The sequence below is a fragment of the Babylonia areolata genome, chromosome 14 (assembly GCF_041734735.1).
Source record: "Babylonia areolata isolate BAREFJ2019XMU chromosome 14, ASM4173473v1, whole genome shotgun sequence".
Taxonomy (NCBI): Eukaryota; Metazoa; Mollusca; class Gastropoda; order Neogastropoda; family Buccinidae; genus Babylonia; species Babylonia areolata.
Window position 1 is genome coordinate 10,283,721 of NC_134889.1, and position 20,544 is coordinate 10,304,264.

The 20,544-nt window shown below is 44.1% G+C and overlaps 1 protein-coding gene across 1 annotated transcript in view; it reads left to right on the plus strand.

Annotated features, from left to right (window-relative positions):
* The first annotated feature begins 10,120 nt into the window (after positions 1-10,120).
* LOC143289803 (laminin subunit gamma-1-like) overlaps positions 10,121-20,544 on the plus strand; it is a 64,860-nt gene continuing 54,436 nt past the window's right edge. Inside the window, 1 exon segment of the mRNA XM_076598957.1 lies at positions 10,121-10,601. Coding sequence (XP_076455072.1) covers positions 10,133-10,601 — 469 coding nt within the window. The 5' untranslated portion in view covers positions 10,121-10,132.

Sequence of the window (20,544 nt, forward strand, 5' to 3'; positions counted from 1 at the left end):
TCACACTGGCACGCGCGCACACTGGCACTGGCACCGTGGCATCAGTTACTCTCCTCCTTCCATCTCTAACCCACAAACTCAGTCCATTCCCATCTCCACCCCATCCCCCATTCTCACTGAGATCCCCCTTCCCGGCCACCTTCCCCTCTCCACCTCAGTTCCCTCCTTCCCCACTAAGTGTTTAAGCTTCCATCCCAATCAGTAAGATCCTAAAAACAATACTCGCGTTCTGAACACCGGCTTCCAACCTTCACTCATATCACCCATACATAGTATGCACACGATTATTCCACACACAAGCAATTCATTGCTGCACCAGTAAGAAATAAACCAACACACACACACACACACACACACACACACACACACACACACACACACACACACAGAGGCACTGACCAATACTCAATGACGCGCGCGCGCGACCAAATGGTTGAACCGGAAAGTGTCTTGGGAGGGTTTTTTTTTTTTTTTTTTGGCGTTCTGTGTGTGTGCGTGCGTGCGTGTGTGTGTGTGTGAACATGAAATGAAGAGGCGAAGGGCACGAGGTCAATTTTCATCAGAGCCATGTCTTCACTGACTAATCACTCCGGCACGCCAGGGCCGGCGGCGTTAACCTTCGGCTTACATGTTGTCATTCTACGGTGTGTGTGTGTGTGTGTGTGTGTGTGTGTGTGTGTGCGCGCGCGCGCGCGCGCGCGCGTGTGTGTAAGATTATAAATGCCATGCAAAAATCGTATGTGCGGCACACACACACACACTCATGCACCCTCCCGCTTCCCGGCGAGTTTGGAAAAATTATTTGTTTAAATTTATTATCTTAATTTTTTAAGCATCTTTGCAATTTTTTTTAATCAAAAGACGGAAAAGTCACTTCGGCACTATTCCCCCCCCCCCCCCCCCCCCCCCCCCCCGAAACTTCCATTACTGCCTTTTGTTCAGAAAAAAAGTCACAGTAAATAGATAAATGAATAACCTGAATAGATTTTTTTTTTAGTTCCTACAGATAAACTGAGTGCACAGAATACAGGTTCATCTCTTTTTTGTGTTATCTGTGTGTGTGTAGGGGGGGGGGGGGGCGGGGTCTTCAGTGTGTGTGTGTGCGCGTGTCAGTCTGTATGTATCAACAACTAGCACTGCGTTGTGAACGCCGAAGAAAGAGAGAGTGTCCACATTGACATACATTCATTTATACAATCAATAATTTTTTACGTTGTGCTTCCAATGTGCGGAAACCGACACAAAATGACATATATATCTTCATATATACATATATAAACTTCTTTTTTTTCTCCTCGGTTTTCGTTTATTTGCTTGTTTATTTGTACTGTCACAGAAGAGCAGTACATAATTTACAAACATAATTACGAGAATGGACGCCGGCAGAGGAGAGTGAGGGGGCGGGGGGCGGGGGGAGCTCTGTGTGCGTCAGTGTGTGTGTGTGTGTGTGTGTGTGTGTGTGTGTGTGCGTGTGAGTGACTGTGTGTGTGTGAGTGAGTGTGTGTGTGTGTGTGTTGTGTGTGTGTGTGTGTGATTGAGTGTGTGTGTGTGTGTGTGTGTGTGTGTGACTGAGTGTGTGTGTGTGTGTGACTGAGTGTGTGTGAGTGAGTGTGTGTGTGTGTGTGTGTGTGTGTGTGTGTGTGTGTGTGTGTGTGTGTGTGTGTGTGTGTGTGTGAACATCACCAAAAAAAAAGAAAGAAAAGCAGCTTTTCTTCGCGATTGCACGCGTACGCGCGCGCGCGTGTGTGTGTGTGTGTGTGTGTGTGTGTGTGTGTTTCAGACAGTGTTGTATGTTTTATCCCGTCTGTCTGCAGTATGTACTGTCTGTTATGTGTGTCTGGCCCGAAATGGGGTCGGTCGTTTGGAGTCGGGGTCATCATTAGGTTGACGCACCTTTCTCACGTCATGTCACGTCACTATCGCCCCAGTGCAGACAGTTTGGCAGGCAGCCCGCCACACCGCTGTGTCACTGAGTGGTGCGACTGGAGACTGACTGGTGTCGCCTGATCTGGGAAGGGGTGTGTGTGGGGTGGGGGGGCGGGGGACGGAGGAGTGCCCCCAGCGCGGGGGGACTGGGTGGAGGGCCTTTGAAGAGGAAGAAGGAGAACCTGTAGCTGGAGTGAGCTGGTTGGAGGGAGGGGGTGGGGGGAGGGTCCTCGGTACAACGACAGTCAGTGTTCCGATTTTTTTGTTTGTTTGTTTGTTTTTCTGTAGTTGTTTTACTTGACGGGAGAGAGGGGGTCCGGAGGGAGGCGGGGGGCTCTCGAGTGTCATCGAGGTGAATGGGGCTTGTGCACGCAGTTTGAGAGACGGAGTTTAATTCACCATTCACATCGTAAATCTCCGGGTGCGGAAGAGATCTAAGCAGTGTCAGAGCTCATACTCCGTCTGTGGTAGGCACTACTGTACCTATTCAGCATACGTACATTCACAACCCCGCCATTATCCCGCACACACACACACACACACACACACACACATTGAATGAGTGTTGAACTTGAGGATCTGGTACGTACGTCAGTTGTTTTTGCTGATCCAGCGAGACAATGTTTTTCCCCCGAATTCTTTAAACACAAGCTGTGATTAAAGACAATGATACCGCCCCAGTCCCCATCATCTTCAGTCCGTTCACCGATCTCAGTCAGTTCCCGCGGAACTGAAAGAAAATGATGCTTTAACGTGATGAAGTCAAAATCACCGATCCACTGGCTCTCACAGACACTGGTTACCGTTTTCAGTTGGTTACTGCAATGTTTGGTTACGAATAAGTCATCAAGTATATTAATACTGAGCTCTCATGGACTTCACTGAGAGATGAAGCTGATCTGCACTGGTTCTCTCGGACTCACTGGCTGATTACGTCACAGAGTCTGTGTATTGGCAGTCTCGCGGACTCAGGCTACTTTGATCATGTCGATCCATACTGGTTTTTATTTCGGATTCAATTCAGTTCAATTCAGCTTCAAAATACATTAATAGTGTCTGCTTCTGAACCAAAACAGAAAGTTCTCTTTCAGTCGGTTCACTTTGTATGCCCGTCAGCAAATATCAAAGAGAAAAACGAATAACCGCTGACAAAACCTTCACTGATCACCACTGACGCACACATCAGTTATCATGCAAAAAGAAAAACATTTGGGTAAGATAGAATTACATTAAAAGATAGAGTGAAACAACTCTGGTGTGTGTGTATGTGTGTGTGTGCGCGCGCGCGCGCGCGTGTGTGTGTGTAAGATAGTATCAGTACATTGACGATAGGGTGAAACAACCGTCTGTGTGCGTGCGTGTGTGTGTAAGAGAGAGAGAGAGAGAGAGAGAGAGTGTGTGTGTGTGTGTGTGTGTACTTGCAGTGTGCATACTGCGTCTCAGTTCTTCACATGACTGAGTTACAATCATGAGCTGACTCCACAGTCACGACACAGAAGGCACCCGGGCGACGCGGCCGCCACCGGACACAAGCGACAGCCCGTACCGCCCACGGTGCCACCGTCTCCATGTGTTCTCCGGGCCAATAGACTTAAGGATCCAAGCTCTGGGTCACTCATGATCGGGGCTGATCGTCTCACTCGGCTATACATCAAGTTTAGTGAACTCTCAGTGTCGTACTGATGAATACTAAGTTTCGCCGGTGTGCGAGATATATACATAGATGGATACATAGACAAACTGATAGATAGATGGATCAGTACATACATATATAGGCACCAATAGCATAATCAAGCTTTTCTGGAAACTCAATGAGTTTTCGGCCTTGCGGGGTTCAGTTGCGCCGTGTGCACATTTGTAGTAAACAAGATGACTAACCGGCCACTGAGAACCGTGATAAAGCCTTTTCAACACTGAGATCGGGGCAGGACCATACACGCAAAATGGAGGCCTTAGGTTGTTTAGTGCCTGCGGAGACTGATTCGAATTCACTGAACATGCGGCCTCACCGAGTCTGGAACACAGAATGTGGTCTGGAATGCCTGAAACACCAGCTGCATTTCCAGCCGTCATGATAGCCGGCGCTGAGCTAGCGACCCAACTTTTCAATCTCCGTTACTGCCAGAGTTCTTTGTTCATGGCCTGGGTCGGGGAAAAAAAAAGAGTCAAATGATCCACAATTTAACTCAGATGATCTTGAAAGAGAGACAGACAAAGATGGTGGATCAAGAGGGTGCGTGGGAGAAGAGGGGTGGGGTGGGGGGGGGGGGGGGGGAGTTTGGGATTGTGTTGTAAAGGAGGCTTAGTTAATCTCTGTCTCGTCTCTTCCATCCGTCACAATGTATTTTTTGTGAAATATCGTCGGTGGACTAAAGGGTGGGGAGACAGTATAAATCCCCCATCTGTAGTCAGGCTTGCGAGTCAGTTGCGTTCTGAGACACTGACGGGAGTGCGTTTCAATCTGCCCCGATACATGTACTGGATGCTTCAAGTATTCGGAGTTAAGTAAGATTACAAACAAACTACAAATGGCAAACATGAAGAGCACACTGACATGAGTTTAAAACGGACCCAACAGTCGTTCCCATTCTCTCAGTTTCTGCTCTCCTCCTCTCAAATCAACACTAAACAGTCTGGCAATTGAAGATTTCTGCCGGGCCTTATCTGCTGCTATCTGTGAGCTGCCACTGTTAACCGTTTACACGATTCATCGGCTGATCCTTGTGTCGGCTTTTAATCTATGTATCAATACGTTATATAGAATGTGAAAGTATGTAGTTTTTCCAGTTAATGGGTGAGCCCATTTGACACAGTTACGGTCAACCTTTTGAAGCCGCCTCCCGAGAACGAAGGAATCCCTGTGCATAGCAGACGCCCTCACTTGGTGATAGACGGAATGCGCTTGGCACAGCGGACAGGGGAGGGTTGGAGGTGGTGGAAGGGATTCCCTAGGGGCCCAAACAGGGTTTGCATTATCAATTTTTCTTTTCATTGACACGCTAGGCTCGCCAAGTAACAGCTCAGGCAGGACTTTTCGAGCAGATTATTATCAATAATATTATCATTATCATTTTCTCTTCTTTTGTTTGTTTAAGAGCATGGAGTTGTACAAAGTTAATGCAGACCAGCGTGCATGAAGAAATACTGAGCCAACTAAAAGCGCCGGCGGCGACCACAGAGGTACAGGTTCATGAGCGGCTACAAACTGACAAAATAATTAATGCGAACTTAAATAGCTGAGTAAATACGAAATAACCTAAGTTTGGACGCAAACGAATGTTTTAAAAACGATTTCCAGCCACCCTGAAAATCTTCAGTCACAGCTGACATGGAGATTTGTGTTTTTCAGTCGGTGTCTCATCTGTCTCACCCACGGTACGTGTTTCTGTCTCTGGCTAAATCTCTGTCTGAGTCTCTCCCTCTCTCTCTCTGCGCCGATGTTTGGTACCGGGAGGAACGAACGGACCCGTCAGTTCTTTATCCTTCGGCTCTCCATCTTCAAGTCAGATCATGGACTGACACTAGTATTCCCGTCAGTAGTGTCTGTGGTCAGTTAGTGGAGAGTGACACAGAGCCGGAAACACGGAACTTTGAAATCCGTCAGTTGATTTGTTATTGTTCCTCAGGTCAATGAATCAGTCTTTGAAACAGTGCCAGACCAGATCATAAGTCCAAATCACCGGTTCACTAAAAAATCTCCTAAAATCCACGAGTTATCACCACTGACTCGGAGCTGAACAGGAACTGAACTGACGACATACTCAAAACACACGGGCTTTAAAAAAATTTTTTTCGTTATCCTATTTTATTTTATTTTATTCTTTGCCTTTTTTTTCTTCTTTTTTCTCAAGGCCTGACTACTGGTAAGCGCGTTGGGTTACGCTGTTGGTCCGTCAGCCTGGCATCCGTCTGCTTCAATGGCAGACTGATGTCGTGGTGTAGCGTATATGGATTTGACCGAACGCAGTGACTACACCTCCTCGTTGCGCTACTGATACTGATACCGATGCAGACTAGAACGAACTGAAGGAGGAGGTTATACAGCCGGCACGCTCCGTCGCCGCATTTTCTGCAGCATTGAGCAGACTGAGCGGCCTTGGCTGCCTCCCATGAGTAAATCAACCATCACCCCCCCCCCCCCCCAACCCCACCCCTCGCCACTCCCCCCTCCCCCCGACCCTACCCCCCCCCCCCCCCACTCCACCGCCCGGTTAGGGAGGTGTAGGCGCTGCAACAGGACATTTTTGAGGTCAACTCGGGGTGTCCTACCCCCGGACCCCCAGCCCACCCTGCTAGGGAGACACAGTGCTGAACAAGGACATCTTGGAGAACAACTCGAGAACAACTGTGTCAGTAGCAGCAGAATATAAAGTTTTCTTCAACATAGTTAAATAAAATTATAGTTAAGTGAACTTATATATAGTTAAGTAAATATAGATAAGGACAATTTGAGCTTAAAACAAAATAAATAAATTCATAGACTAATCAAGCTAGGCGCTCCCATCACCCGTTGCGACGATAATCTGCAAAGGTTCCTGCAATGTATCATTGCAGATTCCAGATTCCAGATTCTCCTCGGTCGCGAGATCGACCCCCACCGCCGCCGGACCGCCACACTGGCGTCATACATCAGCGTCACCATGTGCACCGATTTTGACATTTTGCCATGGAATCCGGTTATTTTTAGAACTTTTACAGTTTAGGAAAGGTTTTATATCATGTAATGAATTGGTAATAGATGTTCTCCAGTGCTGATTAAAAAAAAAAAAAAATTATTATTATAAACAAACAGGCACACATTGCAAAATTACCCACACCGTGGCCGGCCTTTTTTTTTAATGTATATACATTGTATACGTAATTAATTTCAGCCACGGTGTCATTCCATTTTTCATCATACCAGTTCATTTTTAACTGGTGACCCCACGATGCCGCGGATTCAGTTTTCTTCTAAAAGACTGATTTCTAATAAAGATATTTTACTGCCGCCCCCGGCCCCCCCAGACTGCAGCCACCGCAGCCCAGAAATGATCACATCAGTCGATCGGTTTATAAATCTTAAACGTAACGTTTAGTATGTACACTACACATACCTGCTATTGTAATTAATTCTTTCTCTTTGTTTTTTCTTCTTTCTTTCTTAAAAAAAAAAAAAAAGTTTTCCGGCAGTACTCACTGAGTTACAATAACTGTCCCATGATATGGCTCAGTTCGGCAGCCGAGGAGGACGTGAATCAGCAATCCGTCAAGCACGGCATAACTGAGGAGGTGGGAGGGTCGGAACTGAGGTGACCGCGGAAGGGGGATGGGGGTCGGAAAAATTGAGCAGTTATTTGCCTCAGCCGTCAACAAGTAAACAGGCAATGAAAAAAAAAAAGCAACAACACTCACTGAAAACAAACAAAATAAAAACAAAGCAAAAAACATCGTTGGTGATATATGGTTTGAGCATTCCATACATATGTATTCCCTTAGTACACAAACTGATCTCAGTTTATAATGACCTCCAGAAATGGACATAGCATGCTCAAAACATACCATTCAATTATCATTGTTGTCATACGCCACACACTACGCAGATATAAACTGGTTCTACTAGATCATTGTTGTCATACGCCACACACTACGCAGATATAAACTGGTTCTACTAGATCATTGTTGTCATACGCCACACACAAGGCAGACATAAACTGGTTCTATCATTGTTGTCATACGCCACACACAAGGCAGACAAACTGGTTCTATCATTGTTGTCATACGCCACACACTAGGCAGACAAACTGGTTCTATCATTGTTGTCATACGCCACACACAAGGCAGACATAAACTGGTTCTATCATTGTTGTCATACGCCACACACTAGGCAGACATAAACTGGTTCTATCATTGTTGTCATACGCCACACACAAGGCAGACAAACTGGTTCTATCATTGTTGTCATACGCCACACACTAGGCAGACAAACTGGTTCTATCATTGTTGTCATACGCCACACACTAGGCAGACATAAACTGGTTCTATCATTGTTGTCATACGCCACACACAAGGCAGACAAACTGGTTCTATCATTGTTGTCATACGCCACACACTAGGCAGACATAAACTGGTTCTATCATTGTTGTCATACGCCACACACTAGGCAGACAAACTGGTTCTATCATTGTTGTCATACGCCACACACTACGCAGACATAAACTGCTTCTCTGAGTCATATAGAAATTGTGATGTTATTTCAACAGGCCGCGCAATAGCCGAGTGGTTAACTTGAAGCGTTGGAGTTTTAATCTGAGGGCCCCGGGCTCGTCGACTGAATCTCGGTAACAGTGCTGCGCCTCATGGTGGTTAAAGGATGGAGAATTTTCCGATCTCCAAGGACCGTCAACTGAACACAATTATAGGTGCAGACTTGTCAGTTTCACTGAGTGTGTCTTAACCCCCTTCATGTTTATACGCAAGCAGAAGATCAAATACGCACGTTAAAGATACTCAGTGTAATCCATATCAGCGTTCGGCGGGTTATGGAAACCGTCAAGAACTGACACTGAGTACTCAGCATGCACGCTCCCGATGCGGGAAAACGGAGTGTGGCTGCCTGCATGGTGGGGTGAAAACATACACGTAAAAGCCCACTCGAAAACATACGCCGAGAACGTTGGACTGAGTCAGTTGCTGAGCCCACGAACGAAAAAGAAGCGATGTTATTTCCTCAAAAACTGTTCCCTATCTTCTGTTCCTTCTCAGTGGATCATAGCGGCCAACTGGCATCATTGCCGTTCTCTTGGACCGACCGCTCGGCCCCCTGCCTTCTTCGTTAGTCTCCCTCCATCTGCCAACGTCCCCTCCCGTTTACTTTGCTCCCTCACACGCACGCACACACACACACACACACACACACACACACACACACACACTCACTCACAGACACACACACTCTTTGACACACACACACACACACACCGGCACTGTGACACACACTCACACACACTCACGCACTGGCCGGGCACATACTCACACACACACACACCGTGAACACACACATACACACACACACACACAGACGCTGACGCACACACACACACACACACACACACGCACACACACACAGTGGTGACACACGGCCTACGTAGTACAAACTCTTGACTGATACAGTCGCACCGACACACCGACTCCTCCTCCCACCCCTCCCCCGATCATGGTACACACTATACTGCGGACATACTGGCAAACACACACACACACACACACACACACACACACACACACACACACACACACACACTACTCAGTCACACACACGACTGACAAACCGTGACAGTGACGCCGTGACTGACACACACACGTGACACACCGACTCACAAACACTGACGCGCGCACATTGCAATCCGACTCAGATCTCATCAGCGAATCCGACTCCAGACTGCGCTGCACTGAGTATCGATGCCAGTGCCGCACTGAAATGATGATGAATTCGACTGAAAAACTTAGCAGCGAACGGGAAGAAATCGATCGACTGACGATGATCAAAGACCCTATATAGTCTATGCACGCCATATCAATATAAAATTAGTGATAAGTCATTAACTGGGGGAATAACATCCGCCAATAAAGCATCAATAAACTGGCGTTTAAAAGGGGAGGGGGTGGGAGGAGGCGGGGGAGCCGGGAACTGAATGATGGGTGCGGTCTGTTGCAGTCATAACAGGCCATTGTTGGCCCTGGCACTCACGCACTGGCAAGCAATCAGTCGATCTTATATTGTAATCTAGAGCAGCATTGACACGTAAGTAGAGTTCAAGAAGTGACTTACAACCTTAATGAAATAGGACGGGAAAAAATAGACAAAAAAAGACAACGACCCAAGCAAAATAAAACACCGATTTTCAACTGAGGGTGTGGAGGTGAGGGGGAACCACGTGACTGAATCCAAAGGATTTTTGTTTTGTTTTTGTTTTTTGGATGGTAGGGAGAGGTACATGAGTGGGAGTATCTGTATGTCCCATTACAAGTAAATTTACTTCAGCTCGTGTGAGGTACAGGTGGTTGCTAAAATTAATTAAGAGGAAGCAAGAATCAGAAAGCTAAAGCGGACCTGGACAGGAGTACCTTTCGCAAGTGGGCGGAGCTTAATACCCACGTGCACGTCGCGACCCCGTGCAGGGCCTCAATAAACTTCTCCCCAGAATGCATTGGAAGTGTCAGAGGGTTCATGGCGGATGGCAGCAGTCGAACAGAGGTGTGCTCGGAAAGTTTGTTAAGTTGTGTGCAAGTTAATCCACGGACAGCCATGAAGATTCGGACGGTAATTTTGTGGCTTTGTCTGTTTTCTGTGATGGCTCGTGCACAAGAGGACCCTCCCAGAGGCAGGAGCAGTTGCTACGACGACGCCGGACGAGCGCAGCGCTGCATGCCCGAGTTTGTAAATGCTGCTTTCGGCTTGCCCGTTGACGCTTCGAACACATGTGGAATTACGAAAGAAACGGAATACTGTCTCCAGACTGGGGCCACCGGTGCCCGAAAGCCCTGTTACATCTGTGACGCGAGAAGAGATGGCCTGAACCACCCGCCGGAGTACATGACGGATTTTAACAATCAAGACAACTGGACATGGTGGCAGAGTGAGACGATGTTGGAAGGGGTGCAGTTCCCCAACACCGTCAACCTCACCCTCAACTTGAGTGAGTGCTGCCTGTTCCTCAGCTTTTCTCACGCCATCGTTCTGTTTAGATGGTACTATTAAAATCTGGCATAAATGAACTCACGATCTAACGTAAACTGCTGCATTCAAAACATAAATTTGACACAATGCCCACAACAAATAGACACAGTTTTGACTCAAAAACTGAAGTTACAAGTATCAGACTGAAACATTTGGAATCCTTACAGACTATATTCCAGGCACTGTATTCGTTTGTGGAGTTTACCAAATAACAAAAAGTTATTATTTAACAAGAGAAGACATTACACTTCTCTCCATCCCACCCGTGTGTATTTCCTGGTAATAATTATTGTCAAATGAAGGCCAAACAATATTTGTAATTTTTCGTGTGTTTTTTTTTCCCTTCTATTTTCGCATATAGAAATTGGAAGTATGGGGTGGGGACTGGTACTCTTTGGAAGTTTTTATTATCACCCTTACCAGTGTACACATGCACACGTGCGCACTTGCACACACACACACACACACACACACACGCACACTATACACACACACACACACACACAAACATTGTGTATAATTTATCAATACACATGTGCTTTCGCACACACACACACACACACACACACATTGTATGCATTTGTATTTAATGATTAAATGGGGAAAAAAAAATCCTATTTCACCCACCCTCTCTTGACATGAACCCTTCAACTCCAGCTTACACCATGTTTTTACTTTCACAAGGCTTCATAGATCTGTGATTGCTGTACTGGATAGGAGAATGAAAGGTTGAGGGAGGAGAAGAAAAGAAAGACATTCCATAAAGTAACTTCAGTAAAGTTGTTGGAAGTGGAAACCTGGTGGGGTAGGGTGTGTGGGTGCAGGGGTGGGTGGGGGTGGGGGGGAGGAGACTTTTTGGGCATTTCCTGAGATGTGGAAACCATGATATGGTAAAGAGTTTCATAATCATGTGAAACAATTCAAAGAATAACTATAGAGTTAATGATGATAAACATTTGATCGTGAAGTTTTAAGTATTACAGTATTGTTTATAGGTCCATCCATGATTGAGCTTCAGTAGAAGTGTAATCAGATAGGTTTGGTCCCTGAAATTCCTGATCAGTCCTGCCTTTGCATTTTACAGACCTGAAAGTACTATGTTTTCTTATACTGCCCTTACTCCTTACTGTGCTAATAATATTTCTAAGATTTTTATGATATTATATAATATTTTTACTTGCTTCAAGATAATAAAAACCTGATTGTTTAAATACTCAAGCTTGGCAATTTTTTAAAAATTGTAATAATTATACATTGTTATTTGATTGTGTCAAGGTTTCAGTTCAACACAATCTACAAAAACAAAAACAGGAAAAAAATGAGACATGAGAAAAAAAACTATGTCCAAGCAGTCAGTCAGTCACAGGGAAAAAAACTGCTTGCTTCATTTCATGGAGGATGCCCTGCTCTAATCCCTTTTAATTTATGTAGATGTATACAAGGTACATTTTTGGTTCATTATTACTTAACTTCAGTTTTGAACTGACTGGTATCTAGGTGCATTAAACTTTAAAGTGATTATATTCATTAATTGTGATAATTGTCACAGACTGAGAGACCATTTCCTCCACAGGAATTACCGGAAAGGGAGTGAGGAAGTCGGAGAGGAAATAGTAGACCCATGAGAGCGTGAATAGTTTCCTCTCTTCTGATCCTCTAGTCACTATTGATGATCAGTTTCCTTCCATGTGGGTCTGAATGGATGATTCAGAGACATTCATTTGGTTCTTTACTTCCTATGTACTGTGCAGCTAACTTTGCTGTATTTCTTAGTGCCTGATTTCCCACAGTGTCATAGACTAAATAAAGTTGTGCCTAAAGCCATAGAAGAAAGAGAAAAAACCCAAAACATTTCAACAGATAATATATGTTATATATCATTCTTTGTTGCTATACCATCCCCAGAAAATTGCCTCTTACTGTGTAGAGTGGGTGTGCTTGAAATATGTGCACATTTAATCGTGTATTATTGTTTGAGTATGGTTTTGATCATTTAACTCTTCTCATTCAATTGCAGATTCTGTGTGTATTGGTATAGTATGGAAATTATGTTGTTAGTGGATTGCTGACTAGAAAAACATGCTCCAAATGGAGTAGCATGGTTGCAGTTCAGTGATTTCAAGAGTGGTACTTGGAGTAAAAATTCAAGACAGTTAGCCTTCTTACAGAATCTTGAGGACATGGGAAAAATTTGCAGATGGCACAAATAGTGAACGTAGGATGCAGCTCGCATTTTTAGACTACAAGTACTGAAGTAGTATACACATGAGCATGCATATTGACACTTATGCACATGTATGTGTGTGGGGACACAGACACACACACACACACACACACACACACACACACACACTTGTACACATGTAGACATTGTGAACTATGATGATACTGAAGTCAAAATACACACAGATCTCTTTCAGGGAATAGGAGCTGTATAAATTATTCAGTAAATCCATGGAAGGGAATGGTTAGAACTCAGAGATCAATTAAGTAGAATCAAGTTGTAATTACGGCAAAGAAGATAACAAATAACAATGGTTAGAATGGAGCTGTATCGCATTTGCCTGACTGTTGTTGATGTATTATTTATTTAAAAACAAACAAACAAACAAAAAACCTTAAAAACAAACAAACTCAAAGCTGATAACCTATCCACATTATAGAAAAATACAAAAACAGCAAAATAAAACCACAGAACGAAAAAACAAAACAAAAAACATAAGAAAAGCCTGCAACAATGCATTATAACCAATCCCCATTATAAAACTGAACAAAACAAACAAAAAGAAAAACTGAAAACCACAATACAAAAAGCATTAGTAATTTAACATAATGATGAGTCAGAGACCTTTGTGTCCTTGGAAGTATGGACAGAGCTGCATTTATGACAAACAAGCTTTGTGATCCAGTTGTTTTTTTTAGTGCGACTCTTGCAGTTACTCGTTTGAGAGAGGATGAAAAGGAAAGACCAGAGATTTTTAAGTAGCAAAACTTGTTCTTATAACTGTATGCATTTCTTTAAGTTTATTTTGTTAAGTTGGTATTTACTTCATCAAGGAAGACTTGTCACTTGTTTATAAACACATTCCTGTTTTGGGAAGAAAAGACAGCACATGAGGTATGGTATGATAATAATAATGTCTCTGTTAGTATCAAGGAAAGTTTCAATCAAGTACCACCCAGTCAAGTTAAGTGGCATATCTTCTTTGCTGTTTCACTGCAAGTAAGTTTTAACTGTTATACCCTGTACAATTATCATGCACAACATAAGAAATTTAAAAAAAACCACACAACTTTTTTGTGGTTGATGAAACTTAATATCAGTACATGTGTATTACAGCATTGATGATTAATCCAACCATTGTCAGATGTGGTACTATTATTTTTTTTTGTTTTTTGTGTGTGTTTTTTAAATAGTTACAACATTATCATATTTCTGACCTTTCCCCATTTCTAGTTTTTCATTTATTTTAGCAGATTAAAAAAGAAAAAAAAGAATAGAGTACCTGTTAAAAAACTACATAGTTCTCTTTCCATCATGTTCATTGCTCTTGTACACTGCCATATGACCAGTGTGGACTTGCTGAAGAGTCTTGTCATGGATGGTACATTTACGCTGGCTATTTTCTTTGCCTCCATATATCCAACCCAACTCAGACATGAATTAGGATTTACAGGATCTTAATGTGGCTGTTTTGATCTAAAACGTGCACATGAAGGGGGTTAAGGCAGGTCTGTTGATGTTGGAGATCAGGTAGAAACAACAACAAACAAAACAAAACCCTCCATCCTTGACCCATCAGACACAGTTGGGATTGACTAGGGGATCCTCAGATTGCAAGTCTAACACTGACCACACAAATGTTATTCCCACATGTGCCCCCCCCCCCTTCACCCTCCCAGTCAGTGCCAGAACCTGTGTGGTGGTGTGCTGTGGTGCCCACAGACCGTGTCTGCCAGTACTACACTGCAGTGCCTCCCTAAATCTAAATCCCGGGAGCAGCAGTGGCTATGATTCATTGTGTGAATCGGAACTGGAACCCTATGTTTCCTGCTGTGAACCTCCCCCACCATCCCCTCTCCCTCCTCCTGACCGTTCTCTTACACACACACACACACTCACACACACACACACCACGCTGTCTATCCTCTCTACCATAGAGTTAATGTGTAATGTAGGCTGGATGACTCGAACTCTAACCCATTCCCCCAACCACCTTTGATAGGTACCTTGACCTGCTATCAGTGCCATCTGCTTGGCATGTGTTTTGCATTGCAGTGGTGAGGGGAGGAGGTGAATGGGAAGAGGGAAGTGGATGGATAGCAGACGAAACGGGAGAGAGCAGGCTGGAGGGGAGGGGGGCATGGGCAGGGGAAGGGAGAGGAGGTGGGGTGGTTGGTACTTCCGCCAAATACCAAGAAAACAGCAGGCATCCCAGAGCTGTGGTAGTGGTGTGTGGGATGTGATGGCTGGACTGCCGGGCATGTTGAAGAAGAGACGGGTGGCTTCCTTGGTTCCTAGCAGTTCGCATCACACGGCCATGCATGCGGTCATGCCTCCTCCCCGCCCTTCTCCCTCCCCTCTTTAAAGGCGGTGATCCACAGTGGGGCACCAACGTAGAACTGGTACTGTGTGTTCTCCTGCAAGCTGAGTAGCCCCAGTCAACATGATGATAGTTTTTTCAATACTTTGACATTTGACTTGGAGGGGTGCTGTATTTTCCTTTGGTGGTTGTTAGAATAAGCCAAATTTATTCAGCCTCAGCTGTTATAAATGGGAGGAGACATAATCATGTAGATATCAGTTGAGTATCTACATGTGAAGCTGCCAGCAAGCTCCCAATGGTTGCCTGTCATTCTGGCAAGCAAGGACCAATGCCATACCTGAATACAGCCTGAAGCAGTGTCCCACCTACAAGTTGCCACTCCAGCTGAACACTGAATGCAGGTCAGATGTCTGGCAGTACATACCCATTGAACTGTACACTAAGTAGTAGTTATAAACATGCGACTCAGTACGTGGGCTGTACCAGAGAACATAGAATCGGTCTCTGGCAGTACCATGGACAATCCTTTATTCCCGCAGCCTGCCATGCATGATAAACAGCACAGGTGGAGGGCAGTGTGAGTAACAAAGAAGAAAATGAAACTCTGTGTCCATTTGTCAGTGCAATGTGCAGTTTGATTGGCCTGTCAAGCAACCCAGTCAGACAAGTCAAGTATTGAAGAAATCGTAATCACAATGTTGATTGTGGCTTATCAGCTTGAAAAAAGAAATAACTAAAGGATTAGGTTTGAGTTCTATAAAATCCCCATCGATGATGATGATATGATTTCAGACAGTTTATCCAGAAAGACATTAGATTAATTAAGAAAAAGAAAAAAAAAGTAACATTACTGATAATCATGACAGATCTTGTTAGATGATACCTGACGATGGATCCCCTCCTTTAGTCCCATTCCATTTCTGAGCGGGTGTGTGGGAAAATATACATGTATACAGTACCTGCTGGTATGACTCCTGCTGAGGTATTAAAAAAAAAGCCAGTCTGTGTCAGTGGCTTTTATTTCCAATGTGAACATATGTGTGTGTGTGCATGTGTGTGTGTGTGTGTGTGTGTGTGTGTGAGAGAGAGAGAGAGAGAGAGAGAGAGACAGAGGCATGTGCACACATGTATGTGTGTGCAAATGATTCAAGCATCATGATTTTGTTCACCATATCAACAGGAACAGCTCTCCTTAAAGCATCAGCTTCACCAACAAGAACAAGAACTGCAATGTTCAACAAAATAAAAGAGCGGCTATGATAGTCATCAATGTCATTAACCAGTATCAAACAAAATTAAAGAGTAGAGTATGTTTATACTAATCATCACTGTTATCAACACCAGCAAAAACAAGAGTAAAGTGTACCTATGTATCTGCCTGAAAACTTGGTATAGCTGCCTGCATGGCAGGGATAAAAAACGGTCATACACGTAAAAGCCCACTCATGTTATACAAGTGAATATGGGACTGGGAGTAATAATGATAAGTGTATTAAAGTGATTATGGTTGGTATTCCACTTCCAGAAATAACAATACAAATAATGTTGCTTTTGTAGCAAGAGAACTGTTAGCTCAGTTTACTATAAAAAAAAAATATACCATTTTCACGTGGCTTGTTGAGTCCATTTCTGTTGGCCAGGATGATTTGAATGTTGTGATTTAAAAATGAAATCACATTTTTGAGCCTTTTTTTCTGTTCTTTTTTTTCTTCTTCCAGCAAACCCTGTCAGGTTGGACCTGGAATTAAGAAGGGAGGAGAAGGTGGGTGGGGTTTGTGGGGCAATGTCGAGGGGAGAGTGGGAGGAGGAGGGGAAGGACAGGGAAAACAGTCGAAGGGGGTTGACATCCATTCGAAGGGGGTTGACATCCATTCGTTCGAAGGGGGTTGACATCCATTCGAAGGGGGTTGACATCCATTCTGAGGGCGGTGTGGGGTGTTGGAAGCGGAGAATACAATGGTGTGTGTGTGTGTGTGTGTGTGGAGGGTCAGAGAGGGGAGCAGCAGTCAGTCAGGGGTGATTATGTCCAGTCAATCAGCCTGGCTCAACCAGGCGTGGTGGTGGCGGCCGTGATCCCTGAACCGCACCAATTTGCCACTTGGCCTGGAGCAGCACAGGCAAAGTGAGGGTTGGTCTCTTTGATCACAGGGTGAGACTCCCCAAGAGGATTAACTTTTACCACCCTTGACTCAAGGGGGGTTAGTTGGGACAACATACATGTATAGTTCCCTAGAAGGTAGTGCTACAAAAAAGAAGGTTGTGTGGGTGGGAGTGGGGCAGTGTTGATGATGGGGTTGGAGATGGGGGACGACTTAGGTTAAATATTTTTTCTCAAAGGGATTGATGTTAACAGGATTGAAGCTGTGCACGCACAGGTCGATACCCTTTTCACAGGGGACAAAGGCCTTTTGATGAATAAATCATTTGCATAATTTGTTTTTTAGACTGGCTGGAAGTGGAGATGGGGATGGGGGGGTGGGGGGGAAGAGTTGTTTTTTATGAGAGGCAGGAAACTGCATATGTCATGTGTTTTGTTTTACAATTAAATGCACTGGCCAGATCATGATTAGTGTCACTGATGGGTCAAACCTTGTGAAAGAACTGAGAGTGATATTGAATATAGTCATTATTATATGCATTATATATAATTTATATATTATATTTATATATATATATATATGTAACCATCTTTTTCTTTGATGGTAATGCCATTGCCTGATTATAAGATCGACTATAAAGCACAGCACACCTTATTATTAAAATGGACTGTAAATCACAAAAAACAAACCAAACTGAAATTAGTATGACTAAGAGTAGTGGACTGGTTTTATGGACATTGTTTTTTAGTGCACATTTCAATGCATCACATAAAGTTACTTGGTGTGCAGTCCTAGTTCATCACCATTTGTGTTCTATTTCTTTTTCTCTTAACTTAAGTCTCCCTCTCTCTTATTTTCTCTCTCTCTCTCTCTCACTCTCACTTGCTCACACACACAGAGGCATATAATGTATAGAAACATTCACACTATCATGGACACACACACACACTTGTAAGTTTACACATGAACTCAAACACATTTTGACATATCCCAACTTTCCTATTATAATTATTCTCACCTGTCTTCAGATATAGTTCAGCTACTCTGAATTGGATGTAAGATACGGTCTTTGTCAAGGTTTTTCTATTTTGCCAAATAACTTTGACCTTTTGCCTCTTATCCTGCTTTCCATATCATACAGGTGGTGACTTAAAAGTTCTTACTCATACCTACCAATCTGCCAGGTTTGGTTCCCTTACCACTTGTAGAAGCTGAGAAAATGCCAACATTTAAGTTGACCACAGACACACACACATACACCACATATACATGTATACACAGACTTGCTTTGTTTACACACCCAAAGAAAGATATCAGTTGAAGGATGATTGCAGGCAAAGCTTTTTGACTGTTAAAAGCTGTAGCATAACCTGGGATTTTGGAAAGACATTGCTGAAGGTTGTAGTTCTCTGTATGTAGCTTTACAAGTGTATTTCACAAGGCTTGGCTTGCCAAGTAAATTGCTGCCTCAGCCCCAATTCATAACCTCTAGAATGTATATGTCGTCATTGCATGGTATGGTGTCATTGTAGAGACGGGGATTTATAACAGGGAGGTTAAAGTACTGTCTGTATCCCCCCTGCCCTGCCCTCCCCCTCTCTCTCTCTTTCCAGCAGGACACTTTGGCAAAGGGTGAAAGGGGGAGGGGTGGTGGTGCATGAGGGGGAACCAGTGGAGCATGGGGGACATGGTTCAGTAAGCTGGCTACACACACACACATAGTATACACTCAATTACAATACACACACACACACACACACACACACACACACACACACACACACTCACTCAGAGGAACAGAGGAAGTGAAGGATTGTTAAATGGTTGGTGGCCTCCAGGGGACATAATGGATGTGCATGCCTGGTCAGTGCTGTCCCTTGGCAGGGCATGAACTCCAAGGGTTGTGTTGGGAGGTGGCTGGCCTGGTCATGGTCTGCTGGTATCTTTCATCTCCTGTACCCCTGTGGGGATAAGGGCTGTCTTTGATGTTGGTGATGAGTGGAGCTCCTCTTAATTGAGCTTCTCATATTCATATTGTTTCCTTTCCTGATTATTTTACTATGTTTTTGAAATATTTTTGTATAATATCAGTTGTGTTTAAGGAACAGGTTGCAGCAGTGGCAACCTCAACTGCTGCTTTTGGTGTGTAGGCTTAGACACACATGTATGCAAGTGCATTTGCATACATGCACAAATGGATTTATACTATAGATATATATGCTCTTGTATATATATATATGTATATAAACATGCGCGCGCGCGCACACACACACACAGTGACACGCACTCACTTACTCACTAACACACACACACACACACAAACATGCGCGCGCGCACACACACACACACACACACACACACACACACACACACACACAAATGTGTGTGGGTCTGGGTTTGGGTTTTTTCTTGGATTGGTAAATAAAACCCAGAAAAAAACAGCAGCAAACTCAACTGGTTTCTTTTCTAAATAATTGTTATTCAGCCTTTGGGCCTCCCTTTTGGGGTTCATTTTCTGACTATAACACCAACTCTCTCACAGTCCCTTCAACCTACAGATTCACAGTTCAGTTGTGCCAAGTTATAAAAAGTTCACAGTGAAATCCACTTGTGAATTTTTATCCAAAGAGCATGTATGCATACTTGTGTGCGTGTATGTGCATCCACTCTTATCTGTTTCTTCAAGTTCTTGTATAACAGATACACATTATTTGACACAAGCATTTACATACATGTACACATGTATGCGCTGATCTTTGTTCTAAACTTGTGTGTTGGGTACACATAGATAAATCACTACGCAGCACATTTATGAATAGAAAACACACACATGCACATAGTCACAGTTCACAACCTTTCTTCTTCCCACCCCACCCCAAGCAGACGCTTTGCTTTCATCGAAGTCTATAGTGTGAGTGTTGGCCTGGCCAGATCTGTTACCAAGCTTTACTGCCTTGGTACACGCCACCCACTCACCCACCCACACACCCTGAGGGGGTACACCCCAGTAGGTAGGTATTGAGTATCCCTGCACACACACCCCCCCTCTCCCCCCACCCCTTTTCTCTCTTTGGCACACCCCCTGAAAAAAGGGGTGAAACCACAGACTGGGGGCAGAAACCACAGGCTGTCTGGGTCACTATCACCACCACCCTTCCACCTCACCACCTTGGGCTTCTTGTCCCTCCTGTCTGTTATTTGTGAATTTTACCTGTATACACTTATGTATACACACAGAGGCTTCACTTCACATGCA